At 39.2% G+C, this 18,727-nt stretch overlaps 1 protein-coding gene and 1 long non-coding RNA gene across 4 annotated transcripts in view; one reads left to right on the top strand and one right to left on the bottom strand.

Moving 5' to 3' along the window:
- LOC139030250 (uncharacterized) overlaps positions 1 to 17,714 on the top strand; it is a 28,353-nt gene extending 10,639 nt beyond the window's left edge. The window contains exon 2 of the long non-coding RNA XR_011482560.1: positions 17,135 to 17,714. This is a non-coding gene — a long non-coding RNA (uncharacterized lncRNA). The remainder of the gene's footprint in view (positions 1 to 17,134) is intronic.
- Positions 12,565 to 18,727, bottom strand: part of SYNPO2 (synaptopodin 2) — a 205,830-nt gene continuing 199,667 nt past the window's right edge. Inside the window, exon 5 of one of the 3 annotated variants that reach the window (XM_020879786.2) lies at positions 12,565 to 16,357. In XM_020879786.2, coding sequence (XP_020735445.2) covers positions 15,821 to 16,357 — 537 coding nt within the window. In that variant the 3' untranslated portion in view covers positions 12,565 to 15,820. The remainder of the gene's footprint in view (positions 16,358 to 18,727) is intronic. The other 2 variants (XM_070452383.1, XM_070452384.1) reach the window with 2 other exon arrangements.

The raw sequence follows: 18,727 nt of genomic DNA, 5'->3' as shown, positions 1-18,727 counted from the left end.
CAGTAGTCATGTATGGATATGAGAGTTGGACCATAAAGAAGGCTGAGTGCTGAAGAATTGATGCTTTTGAATTGTGATGTTGGAGAAGACTCCTGGGAATCCCTTGGACCGCAAGGAGATCAAACCAATCAATCCTAAAGGAAATCAATCCTGAATATTTATTGGAAGGACTGATGCTGAAGATGAAGGGCCAATACTTTGGCCACCCGATGTGAAAAGCTGACTCATTAGAAAAGACCCTGATGCTTGGAAAGGTTGAAGGCAGGTGGAGAAGGGGATGACAGAGGATGAGATGGTTGGATGGCATCACCAGCTCAATGGACATGAGTCTGAGCAAGCTCTGAGAGATGGTTAAAAACAAGGAAGCCGTGCATGCTGCAGTCCATGGTGTTGCACATAGTTGGACACGACTGAGCAAGAGCAGTTCTGTGAAAGTAGATGGGCAACAGCTAAGTCTTCAGTGCACATCTGCACCTTGACATATTTAAGAAGCTTTCATTTGGAGTAACAAGTGTGATGAAATCATAGCAGATCAGAAGCACATGTGGCAGAATTGCTCAGGTTTTGTGACACTTTTCAATTTTTTTTTTCTGTTTTTGAAAATCCATAGTAATTGAACTCTTGTGACTGTCATAATTTTTCACATATCCTGTTGAAAGATTTTCACATCATTCTTGAGCTTGAACTATTTATGCTAGTATAGTAGACCGGCAATTTCCAGACTCCAGGGCCACTTTAGTTAGAACGAGTTATTATTGTAGTATGGCCCTTTCTGATTTACTCTTTTAGAAACACACATTATTATACGTCTTCCATCACTACCTTCCCGTTCATTTTATGTTTCTCCACTTTGGGAGGATTTTAGAATGGAGATAATGATAGAGTGCAACATAAAATCTATCCACTAGATCGCCGATGACATCACCTCTGTCTGTAGAACAGGAAGGGAAGAGTGATGTTAACCCTGGCCATGTCTGGAACAGGCATAATGTTCGTTCAGGTTTATACACATCAAACACCTTAAGAGTTTAAAATGGAGTAACATTCATGTTTGAAGGGCTTCTCTTGTGGCTCAGTGGTAAAGAATCTGCCTGCCAATGCAGGAGATACGGGTTCAATCCCTGGGTTGGGACGATCCCCTGGAGAAGGAAATGGCAACCTGCTCCATTGTTCTTACCTGAAAAACTCCATGGACAGAGTAGCCTGGCAAGCTACAGTCCACTGGGTCGCACACCACTCAGACACGACTGAGCACGCGTGTGTGTGCACACACACACACACACACACACACATTCATTCATGTTTGAAAATGGCATTTTACCAAAGGTGAGATAATCCTGCCATCTTAAAACTAGTAGATCTTGCCTTAGAAAAGCTCTGCAATCAATTATTTGAAGAAAGAATATGACATTGAAAGGAAAGAGAACCTGATTCTCCTTTTGGCTTTTTAAATCTCTCCTGTGTTTCACTATATGGTCTAGGTTCCCCCTCATTTTAATAGTCCATGGGTTTTGAAAACTTACCAAAGCTGTCCCTATTTTAGTTCTTAATCTATTAAAATCATTTTGACATCAAAACATTTTTTTTACATATTTCATTTTAAATGTTTTGAAATCAAGACTCTTTAGCAAAGGAAAAAAAGATTATACATTGCAGGAAAAGAAGATGACATTACTTCATCTGCCAAATGCAAATTAAATTTTAAAAATGACTTATTCCTGGCAACTGGAAAATAAATGTTCCAAAGATTGTAACCACATCTGTAACATATATTGATGACTTGGAGGAAGGTTGGGTCACCCTAGTGCTCACTCAGCCATTACCATCTTCCCAGAAACTAGAGAAGTGGGGCTCCTGGGGGTCACTCTTGCAGCACAATTTCCTGTTTTCTGTTCTGTTGAAAGAGTTTGCAGAGAAAATCAGCTGGCAGCCATGGTGTATGTTTGGGATCAGACGGTGAGGTGAGGAGGAGGATGGGATAGGAGGAGGAAGCACCGTGGCAGAGAAGGGAGTGGGCAGTAACCGGAGGGAATGAAGGGACATGTAGGGGATGTTCTACTGTTGACTGATTTATTACAAAGTGTTCAAGGAGGTAAACCGTGCCTCCTTTTCACAGGAAAGACTTACCAGCTCTCCATGTCCTTCTTTCCTTGGCTCCTCTCTCAAATGTATCTTCCCCACTGCTGCCAAAATGAACGTCTACCAAGAGGAAATGTTATTTAGAGGCTAAGTGATGCCCAACTCTTTCCTGACCCTATGGACTGTGCCCACCAGGCTCCTCCTAAGTCAGGCCAGTTCCTGTTTAAAATCCTTTAGTGGTTTCCTATTGTTGCCTGACAGCAGGAATAAGAAAACTATGACCAATGACCCAAGTTTAGCCTGACGCCTATTGTATACACAGGCAGTTACAAAAAATTTTTAATAATATTTGATGACTTGTGAAAATTATGTGAAATTCCAATTGTTGTTTTGTTGTTTAGTCGGTAAGTCATGTCTGACTCTTTTGCAGCCCTATGAACTATAACCTGCCAGACTCTTATGTCCATGGAATTTTCCAGGCAAGAATACCATTTATCTACTCAGCGCTACACACAATGCTTCATGCCAGGGATGTATCAGTGAATAAAATGTGGCCTCACATCATGAGTTGATAGTGCTGAGGGTACAATGTAAGGAGGCAAGAACACTGGAGTGGGTTGCCATTTCCTACTCCAAGGGATCGTCCCCACCCAGCTATTGAACCCATGTCTCCAGCACTGGCAGGCGGATTCTTTACCACTGAGCCACTGGGAAAGCCCAATTACCTTCTCCATAAGTAATGTCATATTAAGCCATGCTCATTCATTTTCATATTAGTTGTGGCCATGTTTGTAGAGTTGAGTCAAAGCCCTGTGCTTCTCAAAGCCTAAAGTATTTACTCTGACCTTTTACAAAAAGGAGAAATGTGTGCTTCCCGTAGGACAAAACCTACTGCTTCCTGACTCTCAGTTTGTTATCCAACAATAACACAGATCTTCCTAGAGCTTATTAGCTGTGTCCTCTGTCTGGAATGGGTTCCCTCTTGGCTGTACTCATCTCAACCAGTGATTAACGGTAGACGTGAGTACAGTCACTCAATCTTTAAGACTCAACTCTGCCATGAATTCTTCCAAAAAGTCTTCCCTTTCACCCCACACACAGTAGTCTCCCACCCTTAAGGCTAGATTCCACCCCCCCACTCTTCTCACAATCTCTGGGTACAATCCCATCAGTGTTCTTGTCTCCCTACATTGTACCCTTAGCACTATCAACTCACAATGTGAGGCCGCATTTTATTCACTGATACATCCCTGACATGAACCATTGTGTGTAGCGCTGAGCAGATAAATGATAAAGCTTGCTGGCTGATGCATGAATGCCTGCATCTCCCCATGACAGTAGTTCCTGAAGCTACCAACAAAAGGGCTTTTTGTGTCCTGGTCAAAAGTGATACATTCTAGGGGAATTACTAAATGCCCACCAATTGTGATATTTCACTTTCCTTCCTTGGGATAACCTCTTAAAATTTGCAGAGTCTATAGCTATAGACCATGATGAGCCTATTTATATTAGTTTCTGCTTAGGGAAAGGATTTGAATTTACTGTCCCTTTAAACCAATTTTGAATACATTCATTGTACCAGGAAAAAAAAAAAAAACCTAGGACAGAACAGAAATATCATTCAGTGTTTTTAAACCTGTTCAGACTCATAAAATTTCATGTTTCCTTTTGTCACAGAAATTAAAAATCAGGATGAGCATTACTTGTTGACCTGATAATTCTGCTGCCTTCACCGAAGTCACAGTTTTCTTAGATTAAAATCAAATTTTGCCATTGATAACTTCAAATAATAATAACTTGGGGAAAATTCAAAGTTGAGTAATTTAATGCCTGAAGGGAGATTTCCTCCAGTGAATGCAATGCATGTTTTATGGAAATATTTAGCTATAAATATCAATGTCTTCATAGTAGTAAAATCATTTTCTCTATACTTATGATTAAAATTCAACCCCTCCTTTTTTTTTGTTTTTTCCATCTTGGAATGGCCTTCATTTAATATGCTTTATTTTAAGAATAATTTTATAGTCGGGTAAGGGTGAAATAAAAATCTGTTACAAATTGTTTTGAAACTTCCTTAGGTAAAATATCCACAGATTTTGTTCATACTCTGATTTTTTCCCTATGTTAGCACTTTAGGCCTTGAAAAATTCTTATTTCTTTCTCAGTGTCTTCCTTTTTATGCAAAGTGGGAAATCGAGTTACTTCGCTTATTTAATGTGTTGTGGAAGTTGAATTTCAGTTGGAAACACTGTAAGATTTTCACACACTATGGAAACCATGTAACTCATATTGCTACTTGAATCCATGTGGCTGGGACTCAAATCTGGCCAAAACCCACACTTTGAACTGAGATGATACATCTGGTTTCAGGACTTAATAAAATTTAGGTTCTTTAAAAAAAAAAAAAAACTTAGGTTCTTGATGTCTCATTGCAGAAATAATTCAGTGAGAGACAAAGTGATAGGTAAGAAATGGATTTATTTAAGATAATACACTCTTCAGACAGAGTATGGGTCATTTCAGAAGACAAAGCAACCTCAAAATATGGTGTGGTTAGCTTTTATGGACTGGGTAATTTCGTAGGCTAATGAGTGGGAAAATTAGAGATACCAAGGTAATATTTCATGCAAAGATGGGCACAATAAACGGACAGAAATGGTATGAGCCTAACAAAACAGAAAATATTAAGAAGAGGTGGCAAGAATACAATAGAAGAACTATACCAAAAAAAAAATCCAAAAATCCTAATGACCCAGATAAGCAGGATGCTGTGACCCCTCACCTAGAGCCAGACATCCTGGAATATGAAGTCAAATGGGCCTTAGGAAGCATCACTATGAACAAAGCTAACGGAGGTGATGGAATTCAGCTGAGCTATTTCAAATCCTAAAAGATGATGCTATTAAAGTGCTGCACTCAGCATGCCAGCAAATTTGGAAAACTCAGCAGTGGCCACAGGACTGGAAAATGTCAGTTTTCATTCCAATCCCAAAGAAGAGCAATGCCAAAGAATGTTCAAACTACTGCACAATTGTACTCTTTTCACATGTTATCAAAGTAATGCTCAAAATTCTCCAAGCCAGGCTTCAACAGTATGTGAACTAAGAAATCCAGATGTTCAAGCTGGATTTAGAAAAGGCAGAGGAACCAGTGATCTAATTGCCAACATCTATTGGATCATAGAAAAAGCAAGAGAATTCCAGAAAAATATCTACTTGACTACGTTAAAGCCTTTGACTGCATGGATCACAACAAACTGTGGAAAATTCTTAAAGAATTGGGGATAACAGACTACCTTACCTGCCTCTTGTAAAACAGTTAGAACCAGACATGAAACAGTGGACTGGTTCAGAATTGGGAAGGGATAATGTCAAGGCTATATATTGTCACTCTGCTTATTTAACTTATATGCAGAGTACATCATGCAAAATGCCCAGCTGGATGAAGCACATGCTGGAATCATGATTGCCAGAGAAACAGCAGTAACCTCAGATGTGCAGATGATACCACACTTATGGCAGAAAGTGAAGGAGAACTAAAGAGCCTCTTGATGAAGATGAAAGAGGACAGTGAAGAAGCTGGCTTAAAGCTCAACATTCAAAAAATGAAGATCATGGCATCTGATCCCATCACTTCATGGCAAATAGATGGGGAAACAATGAAAGCTGTGAGATTTTTCTTTTCTTGGGCTCCAAAATCACTGCAGATGGTGACTGCATTCATGGAATTAAAAGACGCTTGCTTCTTGGAAGAAAATCTATGAAAAAACCTAGACAGCATATTAAAAAGCAGAGACATTACTTTGCTGACAAAGGTCCATCTAGTTGAAGCTATGGTTTTTCCAGTAGTCATGTATGGATGTGAGAGTTGGCCCATAAAGAACGCTGAGCATTGAAGAATTGATGCTTTTGAACTGTGGTATTGGAGAAGACTCTTGAGAGTGCCTTGGACTCCAAGGAGATCAAACCTGTCCATACTAAAGGAAATCAATCCTAAATATTCATTGGAGGGACTGATGCTGAAGCTGAAGCTCCAATACTTTGGCCACCTAATGTGAAAAGCAGACTTATTGGAAAAGACCCTGGTGGCTGGGAAGGATTGAAGGCGGGAGGAGAAGGGGATGAAAGAGGACAAGATGGTTGGATGGCCTCACTGACTCAATGGACATGAGTTTGAGCAAACTCTGGGAGATGGTGAAGGACAGGAAAGCGTAGCATGTTGCAGTCCACAGTGTTGAAAAGAGATGGACACAACTGGGCCACTGAACAACGAATGAGTGGCAGGGCCATTCCAACTATTTTGGGAAAATGGTGGAGATTTCCAGGAATTGGACCACCACCCACTTCTTGATCTTTGATGGTCGGCCTTGGAAAATGGTGCCTCTAGGTGTGTCATTTAGCTTCCTGATGTGTTAAAATGAGCATATATTGAGACTTAAGGTCTCAGTTCAGTTCAGTTCAGTAGCTCAGTCCCGTCTGACTTTTTGCAACCCCATGGACTGCAGCATGCCAGGCCTCCCTGCTCAAACTCATGTCCTTTGAGTCGGTGATGCCATCCAACCATCTCACCCTCTGTCGTCCCCTTCTCCTCCTGCCTTCAATCTTTCCTAGCATCAGGGCCTTCTCCATTGAATCAATTCTTCACATCAGGTGGCCAAAATATTGGAGTTTCAGCTTCAGCATCAGTCCTTCCAATGAACACCCGGGACTGATCTCCTTTAGGATGGACTGGTTTGATCTCCTTGCAGTCTAAGGGACTCTCAAGAGTCTTCTCCAACACCACAGTTCAAAAGCATCAATTCTTCGGCACTCAGCTTTCTTCACAGTCCAACTCTCACATCCATACACAACCACCGGAAAAACCATAGCCTTGACCAGATGGACCTTTATTGGCAAAGTAATGTCTCTGCTTTTTAATATGCTATCTATGGTCATAGCTTTTCTTCCAAGGAACAAGCGTCTTTTAATTTCATGGCTGCAATCACCATCTGCAGTGATTTTGGAGCCCCCAAAAATAAAGTTTCTCATTGTTTCCATGGTTTCCCCATCTATTGGCCATGAAGTGATGAGATGCCATGATGTTAGTTTTCTGAATCTTGAGTTTTAAGCCAACTTTTTCACTCTCCTCTTTCACTTTCATCAAGAGGCTCTTTAGTTCTTCTTCACTTTCTGCCATAAGGGTGGTGTCATCTGCATATCTGAGGTTGTTGATATTTCTTCCGGCAATCTTGATTCCAGCTTGTGCTTCATTCAGCCTGGCATGTCACATGTTTTACTGTGAATAGAATTGAAATAAGCAGGGTGACAGTATACAGCCTTGACATACTCCTTTCCTGATTTGGAACCAGCCCATTGTTCCATATCTGGTTCTAACTGTTGCTTCTTGACCTGCATACAGATTTCTCAGGAGGCACATAAGGTGGTTTGGTATTCCCATCTCTAAGCATTTCCCACAGTTTGTGGTGATTCTCATAGTCAAAGGCATTAGCGTAGTCAGTGAAGCAGAAGTAGATATTTTTCTGGAACTCTCTTGCTTGTTCTATGATCCAACAGATGTTGGCAATTTGATCTCTGGTTCCTCTGTCTTTTCTAAATCCTGCTTGAGCACCTGGATTTCTCAGTTTATGTACTGTTGAAGAATTTTGAGCATTACTTTACTAACATGTGAGATGAGTGCAATTGTGTGGTAGTTTGATCATTCTTTGTCATTGCCTTTCTTTGGGATTGGAATGAAAACTGACCTTTTCCAGTCCTGTGGCCACTGCTGAGTTTTCCAAATGTGCTGGCATATTGAGTGCAACACTTTCACAGCATTATCTCTTAGGATTTGAAATAGCTCAACTGGAATTCCATCACCTCCACTAGCTTTGTTCATAGTGATGCTTCCTAAGGCCCATTTGACTTAGGACTCTAGCATGTCTGGTTCTACGTGAGTGATTATACCATTGTGGTTTTCTGGGTTATGAAGATCTTTTTGTATAGTTCTTCTGTATATTCTTGCCACCTCTTAATATCTTCTTTGTCTGTTAGGTCCATAGCATTTCTGTCCTATTTTGTGCCCATCTTTGCACAAAATGTTCCCTTGGTATCTCTGATTTTCTTGAAGAGATCTGTAGTCTTTCCCATTCTATTGTTTTCCTCTATTTCTTTGTACTGAACACTGAGGAAGGCTTTCTTCTCTCTCCTTGCTATTCTTTGAAATTCTGCATTCAGATGGATATATCTTTCTTTTTCTCCTTTGGCCTACCTTTTCTTCTTTTCTTAACTATTTGTAAGGCCTCTTCAGACAACCATTTTGACTTTTTGCATTTTTTTTTCTTGGGGATGATGTGATCACTGCCTCCTGTACAATGTTAGGAACCTCTGTCCATAGTTCATCAGGCCCTCTGTCTATCAGATCTAATCCCTTGAATCTATTTCTCACTTCCACTGTATAATGATTAGGGATTTGATTTAGGTCATACCTGAGTGGTCTAGTGTTTTTCCCTAGTTTCTTCATTTCAAGTCTGAATTTGGCAATAAGGAGTTCATGAGCCGAGCCACAGACATCTTGGACCCATTTAGTTCTAGTCAGCATCGGACTTTGCTTTTACCTCTAGACACATTGACGACTGAGCATTGTTTCCCCTTTGGCTCAATGAACAGGCGATTGTGAACAACAGGACTGAGAGACTAAACAACAAAATTCTGCTCAGTTTATGTTGTGTCCTCAGGCTACGTCATTCTTTCCAAGTTTGTGCCCTTCCCCCTTCCTTCCTATTGCATTATCACTGGAGAATGCTGCCGGACGCAAAACCTCTGCCTTCTTTTTATTTTCTTTATCAAATTCATGCTGGGCATAGGGCTTGGCTTAGCTGAGCATTGAACTTCGGCTGCTTTATCCCTAAATCAGTGTTCTTTTTCCTCTTAGCCCTCTAGTAAGTATCCACTTCAATAAATTACAGGCATTTTGTATTGCTAATAATCAGACCTGTAGTTTTTATAGACAGAAACCAGAGAAGATATTTGAATTTATGAACACAATTTTACTGGCATAAAGTTCCAAATTAAACCACGTTGTGGGAAAATTGGTAAACTCCTCCCCCATTTATTTATTTATTTTAAATTTATTTATTTATTTTAAAAATATTATTCTTTTCTGTCTTATGTACTGGTCTGGCAGAAGGCTGTGATATGAATGACATGTAGAACATTAAGAAAAACTACCAACCTCTTGAAATGAGACTATTTCTGACTAGGTCAGGGATCAGCCCTGGGGTCCTACAAAACTGCTGTGGACTCACGTCATGGATTTCTATGCTGCTTAAAAAATGGTTGTTCCATCCAAGTGAGAGTAAGGGCAGTACATACAGTGTATCTTCTCTAGTTTAAGGATGGCACTTTACTTCCCAACACATATACTACATCTACAGAATACATCTGTAGCTCAATTTTCTGAATGGATAATTTTTTCTAGAAGAGATGATGCTGGCAAAAGGCTAAAGCAGGATCCTCTGAATATTCATAGTAATGTAGACAGGGTTCCTCAAGACCAATTTGACTTTAGGTAAGATTGTGCCTTTGCCTATATATACCCCATTATAAGGGCTTCCAGAGTGACGCTGATGGTAGAGAACTCGCTCACCAATGCAGGAGATGTAAGAGATTCAGATTCAGTCCCTGGGTCCAGAAGATCCCCTGGGGGAGGGCGTGGCAACCCCCTCCAGTATTCTTGCCTGGAGAATCCCCATGGGCAGAGGAGCCTGGCGGGCTATAGTCCATGAGGTCACAAAGAGTTAAACATGACCAAAGCAACTAAGCATGTCACTCTCATCCCATTATAATTTATTTGGTAATTTAGGGCAAACCTCACACTTATACAGCTCATTATGGTGAGGCAATCCTGCCCTAGAAAGCCTTTTCAGAAGTATAAATCTTAAAATCCTGAAGAGATGGTGAAGCTTTTTCCTCTTGGCAGTAAGTGGGAATGGAGGACAGTTTATGAAGAAGAGTGACAGAGAAGTCAAAGAGAAAGAAGGGACAAAATAGCAACGCTTCACTACAACTTTAGAGAGGAAAAAAAAATCATAGCAAGACACACTGGTGCCATTTCCTCATAAAGTTACTTGATTTTTATAGAGGGGATTGCCGGACTCTTTCTAGAAATATAAACTGTTACATTTTTAAAGACTGAATAATGAAATGTCCCTTTGTGGAAAATGCTGCTCCATTAAATTTGAGAAGTCACAGATTTTGTTATTTTCTAAAGTGACTGAGTAAAAGTACTTTGCACTAAATACTTGTAGTGTTATGTAGACTAGGGAGACATTGGCTAGTCCCAAAGCATCTCTGTTGCTGTCTTCCCAATGAACTAGCTGGGGAGTTGGACTCTCCTGGCCTTAGCTTGCCCTCTGGCTCCATGTGGAGATAATGTTACATATCTCTTGGCATGTTTTGAAATTTGTAGTTTACTGAGTGATAGGAATTCATAAGAAAAAATGGGCATTTTCTATGGCATTAGCATGATCTTCAGACATGTGAACAAAGAAAGAACAGAGTGTGACTCCTCATCTAGTTTATACAAGGGTTAAGTCAGAATCCACTACAGTTAGCCCACCTACAGGACAGTATAACCTTAGGGGAATACAGGATGGAAAAAACAGGATGATGCATTCTGTGCTTTCGATAAACAGGCCTCTAGGTAGTTAAGTGAGAAAGTGGCAAAAAGTGAAGAGGAACTAAAGAGCCTCTTGAAGGGGGAATAAAAACCTGACTTAAAACTCAACATTCAGGAAACTAAGATCATGGCATCTGGTACCATCACTTCATGGCAAATAGAAAGAGAAAAAGTGGGAGAAGTGACAGATTTTATATTCTTGGTCTCCAGAATCACATGAAATTAAAAGACACTTGCTCCTTGGAAGAAAACCTTTGGCAAACCTAGACAGCGTATTAAAAAGCAGAGAAATCACTTTGCTGACAAAGGCTCATATAGTCAAAGCTATGGTTTTTCCAGTAGTCATGTATGGATGTGAGAGTTGGACCATAAAGAAGTCTGAGTGCTAAAGAATTGATGCTTTCGGATTGTGCTGGAGAAGACTCTTGAGAGTCTCTTGGACTGCAAGATCCAACCAGTCAATCCTAACGGAAATCAACCCTGAATATTCATTGGAATGATTGATGCTAAAGCTGAAGCGCCAATTTTAACCACCTGATACAAAGAGGCAACTCATTGGAAAAGACCCTGTTGCTGGGAAAGATTAAAGGCAAAGGGAGAAGGGGGCAGGAAAGGATGAGATGGCTGGATGGCATCATTGACACAATGGACATGAGTTTGGGCGAGCTCTGGGAGATGGTGAAGGACAGAGGAGCCTGGCCTGCTGCAGTCCATGGGGTCACAGAGAGTCAGACACGACTTAGTGACTGAACAAAAACAATAAAAGCAGTTAAGATACACACCTCAGGAAGAATTTCAATGGCCCCACTTTGTTGCAGAAAAGCATAAACATCATCAGTTTGAGACATCTGCTCTATTTGATTAGTAGCAGGCTTTTACTGAGAGGTATACTTGACTGCCAAATATTTTCTAGCGAAGACTTTCATGTGTATACTGGCTACTCCCCCGCCTCTTCAGAGCAGTTTCTCAGAGCTACTGAGAGCCTGTCTCCCAGGCTGTGGTCCTCAGTAAGGCCCTGAATAAAGCTTAAACTCACAGCTCTATGTCGTGTGTTCTTCTTTAAGTTGACAGACAGATAGGTACTCACTATCTCTTAAGTTTTTTAAATCTCTAAGATGGTACTCATATTTAGGGAGTATTTCAAGTGCTGGCTCTTTAAAACTATTTTTTATCAGATTGCCAAGAGAGTCATTTTATTGATAATATTTGAAAAGAAGTATCAAAAAGCTGTGCTGCATGGTCTCACTGACCAGGGAGCTCACATTCCAGCTGATGGTTTTATTAAATGTAATGTAAGAAGATCCAACGTCATTTTTAAAAGTTTTTCTTAAATATGCTTTATGATGATGAGGTGTTCAGTTTAATCAAGATCAATCATGGGGCAGTCTAAAGAGAATAAGTGATCAGAAGCAGTGGAATGACAAACATGGTAGATTCTCTGAGTCTAGGTTTTAGAAATTCAACCAACACATTATCAAGTCATATTACCATTGGCCGTGCTTTTGCTTAGGACTGATTTTTGAATACTATGAAAGAAAGAATTAATAAAGAGCAATATTAAATTAAGAATAATACTATAATATTAAAATGGATCTAAAGCCTCTTAACTTACATGTGAAACTGATCGTATTTTCAGATAAGTTGTTTTTTAAGTTTTTAAACGTTGCAGTTAAAATGTTGCCAATCAGCATGAAATTCTTTTAATGTGTCTGGAAGCTGATACTGTAGAAACTAAAATTTTAAAATATGTAGTAGATAAGATTAAATCTTTGGGGTGAAGACTATTTCAAAAGAATTTTTTGATAAGGAAAAATGAAAAGGCTCTTTAAATTGATTTTCAAGTTAATTTTTATTACTAATACAATTTTGATTTTCAGTATGCATCTTTCAAATACAGTCTTTTGGGATAAACAAAGGTAGAAATGTTAAGCTAATAAGCAGGAGAACACAGTCTATTTTAGTAGATGTGTGGACAGTGTAAATACTTCTATTTTGAAAAAAAATCAAATGTGAACATCTACTTTCTCTTACCAACATTTCTACAGTTCCTCTCTAATTATAATAACTGAGCCTACTTGATATATTTTTTATCTAAAGTTTCAATTCATTAATGTATATATGTGTATGGGGCCAAAACATGAGATAGAGTCAGATAAATGGACTAGAATCATGTAGTTTTAAAATTCAAAATACAAACAGTATTTAAATCATCTCAATAACAGATATTTCACACACATGCAATTATATTTTTAAACTGAAGATGAAAAGAGGTGGCAAATTAGTGTACTTCAAGAGAATGCTTTTTAATCGTGGTAGCACAGAACTCTTTCTACCTCTGTGTTTGCTACTAGTAGAACAATGTCATACAACACATGTGGTATATATTTACAAAGCAGGTGGCACTAGTGGCAAAGAACCTGCCTGCCAATGCAGGAGACGTAAGAGATGCAGGATGGATCCCTAGGTGGGGAAGATCCCCTGGAGGAGGGCATGGCAGCCCACTCCAATATTCTTGCCTAAAGAATACCATGGACAGAGGAGCCTGGCGGGCTTCAGTCCATCGGGTCACACAGAGTCAGACACGACTGAAGCAATTTAGCACACACGCAAGCTCTTCTCTGAAAAGACTATTATATGGAATATAACACAAACCAATTTTATTTATTTATTACTATTTTAGCTGGACTGTGCAGCATGTAGGATCTTGGTTCCTAGACCAGGGGTGGAATGCATGCCCCTCATAGTGGAAGTGCGGAGTCTCAAACCACTGGACTGCCAGGGAAGTCTCAAACTGACCTTATTTTTGTGAGAACAGTAGTTGTCTAGGCTTTCTCAGCAGGAATCAGTTGTCTACATGGCAGCCTTAGCTCAAACATTAGCTTGAATGTAAGCAATCTAACTTTACTCCTTTTGTGAAAACTGGAGATAGATACCCATACATTTTGTGATGATTTGACAACGCACTTCTTTTTTTCAGAATTATATCTGCAAAGTATAAGTCCTTGAAACATTGACTTCTAATAAAAATGAGACATTAATTTCCCTGTGAATTAAAAATGTACAACTTTCCTGCCATGTGTTATATTTTCTTTTCTTCTTCTTTTTTTTTTTTTTGATGTCTGGAATAAATCCAGATAGCTTAATACAATGATTGTTTTGATCTAGTGCATGCAAAGAGGGACATGTCTGTTTCATAATAATATTTAAGTTTAAAATGTCTGCATCTCTCTATTTTGAGTCTAATAAAAATTTTAGTGAATCCTATAATGTATTTAAAACTGGAGTATCTAAAATCTAAGGAATTAAGGAAATAACTGCTAGCATTTATAAAAGAAAACAACAAAATAGGATATGATCTTGTACAAAATTCCTTCTGCTAAATTCCACATATCTTAAAACATTGACATCTAAAATAACTGAACCACCACAAGGATTTTTATGTGGGGATTCCTGAGAATTGCTGACAGATTAACCAATATACCAGGCATTTTTTTTTAATTCCATAGGAACTCTTTAGGAATCCGTAATTATATCTTCTAATTTGAGATATAATTCAAATTTCTATGAAATACTCTACTTTTCTTAATATTTGAACAAATTAGTATCTGGGTGATTCTATTACCAATAGAACTTACTGTGATTTCTTCAGCTTTTTTTTTTGTTTGTTTCCAAATAAGGGATTACTTGTATCCTGGCAGTTGTTAAAAAGTATTATTCTGTGAAAGAGACGATCATAATAATAAATTCAAGAGTCAAAAAGTAAAACAAAGCAAAACAATCATATTTAGAAACCTAAGAATGTTTTGAACACTCAAGATGTTTTTATTTTTTAAATATTCTCATACTTGTTTATGATGTAAAGTACTTTGAATTTCCTTGTGTTTAATACTTTGTGGGTGTGACAGTGAGGAGCAGATGTTCAACTGATTGTCTCATGGGCATGCTAACAAGACATGGGTCATGGAGTTGTCCAAGCAACTGTTTAACTTCCTTTGAACATCCTAATGATGCTTTTCTAAAGAAGCACCACTTGTTACATAGGCTTCTGTGGCATGCTTTCTGTAATTAAATGAATGTTCATGACCTACAGTTGTATAATAACAGACACATCCATCTACCACTTCCTTTGATCCATTAATAGCTTTTTTTCTTCACATCAGCCCTCACTCCTGTAGCACATAGCTCAAACCCTGCTACCCAACAATTCCTCTTGGACCTTTAATGATATGTTGTGACACCATTGACCTAATCCACTTAAAGTTAGTTTGATATTTATATGATGAGCAACAAAAATGAATAATACATCAAAGATCATTTTACAAATGACAGAAACTCAGTTCAGAATATCAGAGCTGTTAAGTATCTAGGAGATTAAATAATCTGATCTTCTCATCTCACAAGTGAGGACACCTGAACCCAGAGTCTATTCCTGTCTCAGGCCCCTGGCTTTAAATAGATTAAAAATAAATCCTATACCTAAATCTTCTATTCCCCATGCATTACACCACTTACCTCAGAAGTCCGACTGAAATGTATAATTGTCTTACTCTCAAATATTTATTTCTTTCTGAGAATGTCTTTGTCTCAATTCCAAAAACCAAATATGAATGTTACCAGTTTTTAAAATATATTTCAAATAAATGCTTAAAATAACACCAAGGAAATCCTTTTTATATAATTATTGCTCATACTACCATTGGAAACTTCTCAATTGTTATATTCCTTGCTGTTACTGCTAATAACAATTAGTATACCATGTTTCATTAATTCCATCCTGGACTAAGGCACATACAAGAACATAGTAAATTTTGTTTTAATTGAGAAGAGTTTAGTTGCCTAAATTCTCCATATTAATGAAATAAATGGGTCTGTGTCATCAGCACAGGAAATGAGTTCTTCTTTAAAGAAATTCTCTATGCATCTGCAGAGAAGGAAGTGATTCACACTCCAGTGTGCATACACACACAGATAAATGACCTATGAGAACAAGCCAAGATCAAAAGTGAATCTAAACTATTAGAAAAGTGAAAAACACTGCAAAGAAACATAAAAAAATCTAGGTGGCGTACAACCAGTTCTGCTAACTTCATGTTTGACGTCTCCATCCCCTCGGGTGTGGGTTATAGTTGCAGTTGGTTATGGAGAGACAATAATCAGACCTGGTCTCCATGGGCATTATTTCAGAATCGTTTCTGGAAGGCTGCCTGTAATATGCATGCGGTGCCTGTGAACCATACTGGGAGCTGGGCATACTATAATTGGGTGGGGATGCAACATTATATTCTTGCTTTACAAATGAGCCCACACTGGGTTTCTGGGTTTGAGGGACATAGGACAGTCTTGCATTCCATTCCTCAAACGGCCCTGGAAGCACCTTTCTACGAGCTGCGGAGACCACATTTGCCACAATGGATTCCTGAATGTTTCTGGGTCTGAAGGCCTCATCCACTAAGCCAAGAGGAGACTTGGCTGCTGCTTCCCAAGGAGTCAGTCTCTTCGCTTCCTCTAGCCCATCAGTTGGTTTGCTAGTGTAGCCGTAAGCAGGCTGGTATAACCAAGGAGATGCTGCAGAGATGGCAGGTGGGACTGGTCTTCCAGGAAGAGAAAGAGAGCGTCCAGTCTGCTGGAAATAATGAAAATGTTAATATAGCTCATTCATTTTGGTTTATGCTGATTGGCTATTATTCCAAAGCATTCTCCACACCATTACTAAGCACTATAAAAATCAACAAATCCCCACAATGTTTATAATTAAAACCAAAATAGGCTGCCTCTGCCTGGCGTATTATTAGTGCTGGTCTGGGACTTGACCTTCCTTTAGGACCTCCTTCTTGCTCCACTTTTCTGAACCCATAGCTCAAGTTGCTACCATCTTTCTTAGGCATCACCACCATCGCAAGCCCCCTGTCATCAATGGGCCACCCTTTTTCTGTCTACCCTCTTCATATTCGTATCTACAGCCACAGCTCACTCTCATTCTAGTCCTGTTTTTCTAATACTGAATAAGCATAAATATATAAATAACTCTGGAAACAGACCATGTTCTACTGGACTTTGTACTTTTTCCAAGTGACTTTTAATATTTTGTCTTATTTTTTATCTTATTTAATATTTCCCGTTTGGTGGAGTAGATGACATTTTTTCCAGCCAAGTTCTATTTATATATTGATGAAGACCACATGGATCTTTATTTCCTGAGTGTAGTATATTGCCTGTGTCTCTGAAGGAAACAGTTCAGCCACTTGTTTCATTTGTGCTTTGGTTCCTTTTATGCATATTACATTCCTTATTTCTTTGAGAGTGTGTGTCCCTGAAATGTTCCCTTGTGTATACTAAATGTTCAGTTTGTCTAATATGAAATACAATTTACTGAAAGCTTTTACTCATTCTATATTTCCAGGGACCTGTGAAGAAAGCTGAGTGCTGAAAAATTGATGCTTTTGAACTGTGGTGTTGGAGAAGACTCTTGAGAGTCCCTTGGACTGAAAGGAGATCCAACCAATCCATCCTAAAGGAGATCAGTTCTGGGTGTTCATTGGAAGGACTGATGCTGAAGCTGAAACTCCAATACTTTGGCCACCTCATGCGAAGAGTTGACTCATTTGAAAAAACCCTGATACTGGGAGGGATTGGGGGCAGGAGGAGAAGGGGATGACAGAGGATGAGATGGCTGGAAGGCATCACTGACTCGATGGACATGGGTTTGGGTGGACTCTGGGTGTTGGTGATGGACAGGGAGACCTGGTGTGCTGCGGTTCTTGGGGTTCCAAGGAGTCGGACATGACTGAATGACTGAACTGAAGTCTGGTTATACACATTACTTCCTTACATATTCCCATTTGCTTGAGACTCAGGAAAACTCCTGGCAAAAAGTAGCAAAGGCACACTTAAGAGAAATGCATCGACTTGGGATTATCATAGCACTGTGTTTCTGAACAAAACGCATTGCCATGCTTTAAAATGTGTTCAAGTTCCATAAATGGTTTCAGTATCTTTTCTTTCTTTATCAAGTTCTTATATTTAAAATGAATAGCAACACCTAGATTTGGACAAAATATCTCCGATTAAAATGTTTGAGGTTTTTGTTGTTGTTGTTCCATTAGGCACACAAAGGTAGGTGGTTCATTGTTGTTTTGCATATAAAGCATAAGAGAGTCAATATAATGGATCTTGAGTCTCTCTTTTTAATCATTGAAACTTTAATAATAATGGAGAATTCCCTGGTAGTCTAGTGGTTAGGACTTGGTGCTTTCACTGTGGGGGCCCCGGGTTTTATCCCTGGTCAGAGACCTAAGATCCCACAAGCCACAGGGTATGGCCCAAAACAAAACAAAACAAAAAAAACTCCTAGTAAAAACTTGTATTCATTAATCTCCTTCTCTTAATCTAGATCCAATAAGTTACTACTTAAGGATTTGGTTTCTATTCCACATTATTAATGCATTCATTTCATTCATTTAACAAAAATTTTATTGAATTCCTAATATTTCTAGGCATTTCCCTGCAAACTCAAGAGTCGAAGATGCTTCAGATAAAGTTCATGTCCTCAGGAAGCACACAATCCAGTACTGGTTTAGCTCTGCAGTTGTGAATTAGTCAGTCAGAGGTCAGTTTAGAGAAGGGACTCATGACCTCTCTTGACAGGACCAATAGTTTTATACATTAAGAAGTATTAACATTCAGTATGATTAAGGGCTTCCCAGGTAGCATTAGTAGTAAGGAACACACCTGCCCATGCAGGAAACTTAGGAGTCACAGCTTCGATCCCTGGGTCGGGAAGATCCCCTGGAGGAGGGCATGGCAGCCCACTCCAGTATTCTTGCCTGGAGAATCCCATGGACCGAGGAGCCTGGTGGGCTGCAGTCCACGAGGTCGCAAGAGTCGACACGACTGAGCAACTAACACACATACCCCACCCTCCGTATGATAAAGAGAAATTAGCTCTTATCTCCCATAGGCATGTCTATGCCTGCCTTTGTCCTTACCTCTGGAA

This window comes from Odocoileus virginianus, chromosome 21 (genome assembly GCF_023699985.2).
Source record: "Odocoileus virginianus isolate 20LAN1187 ecotype Illinois chromosome 21, Ovbor_1.2, whole genome shotgun sequence".
NCBI lineage: Eukaryota > Metazoa > Chordata > Mammalia > Artiodactyla > Cervidae > Odocoileus > Odocoileus virginianus.
This window is presented reverse-complemented; position numbering and strand designations above follow the sequence as displayed.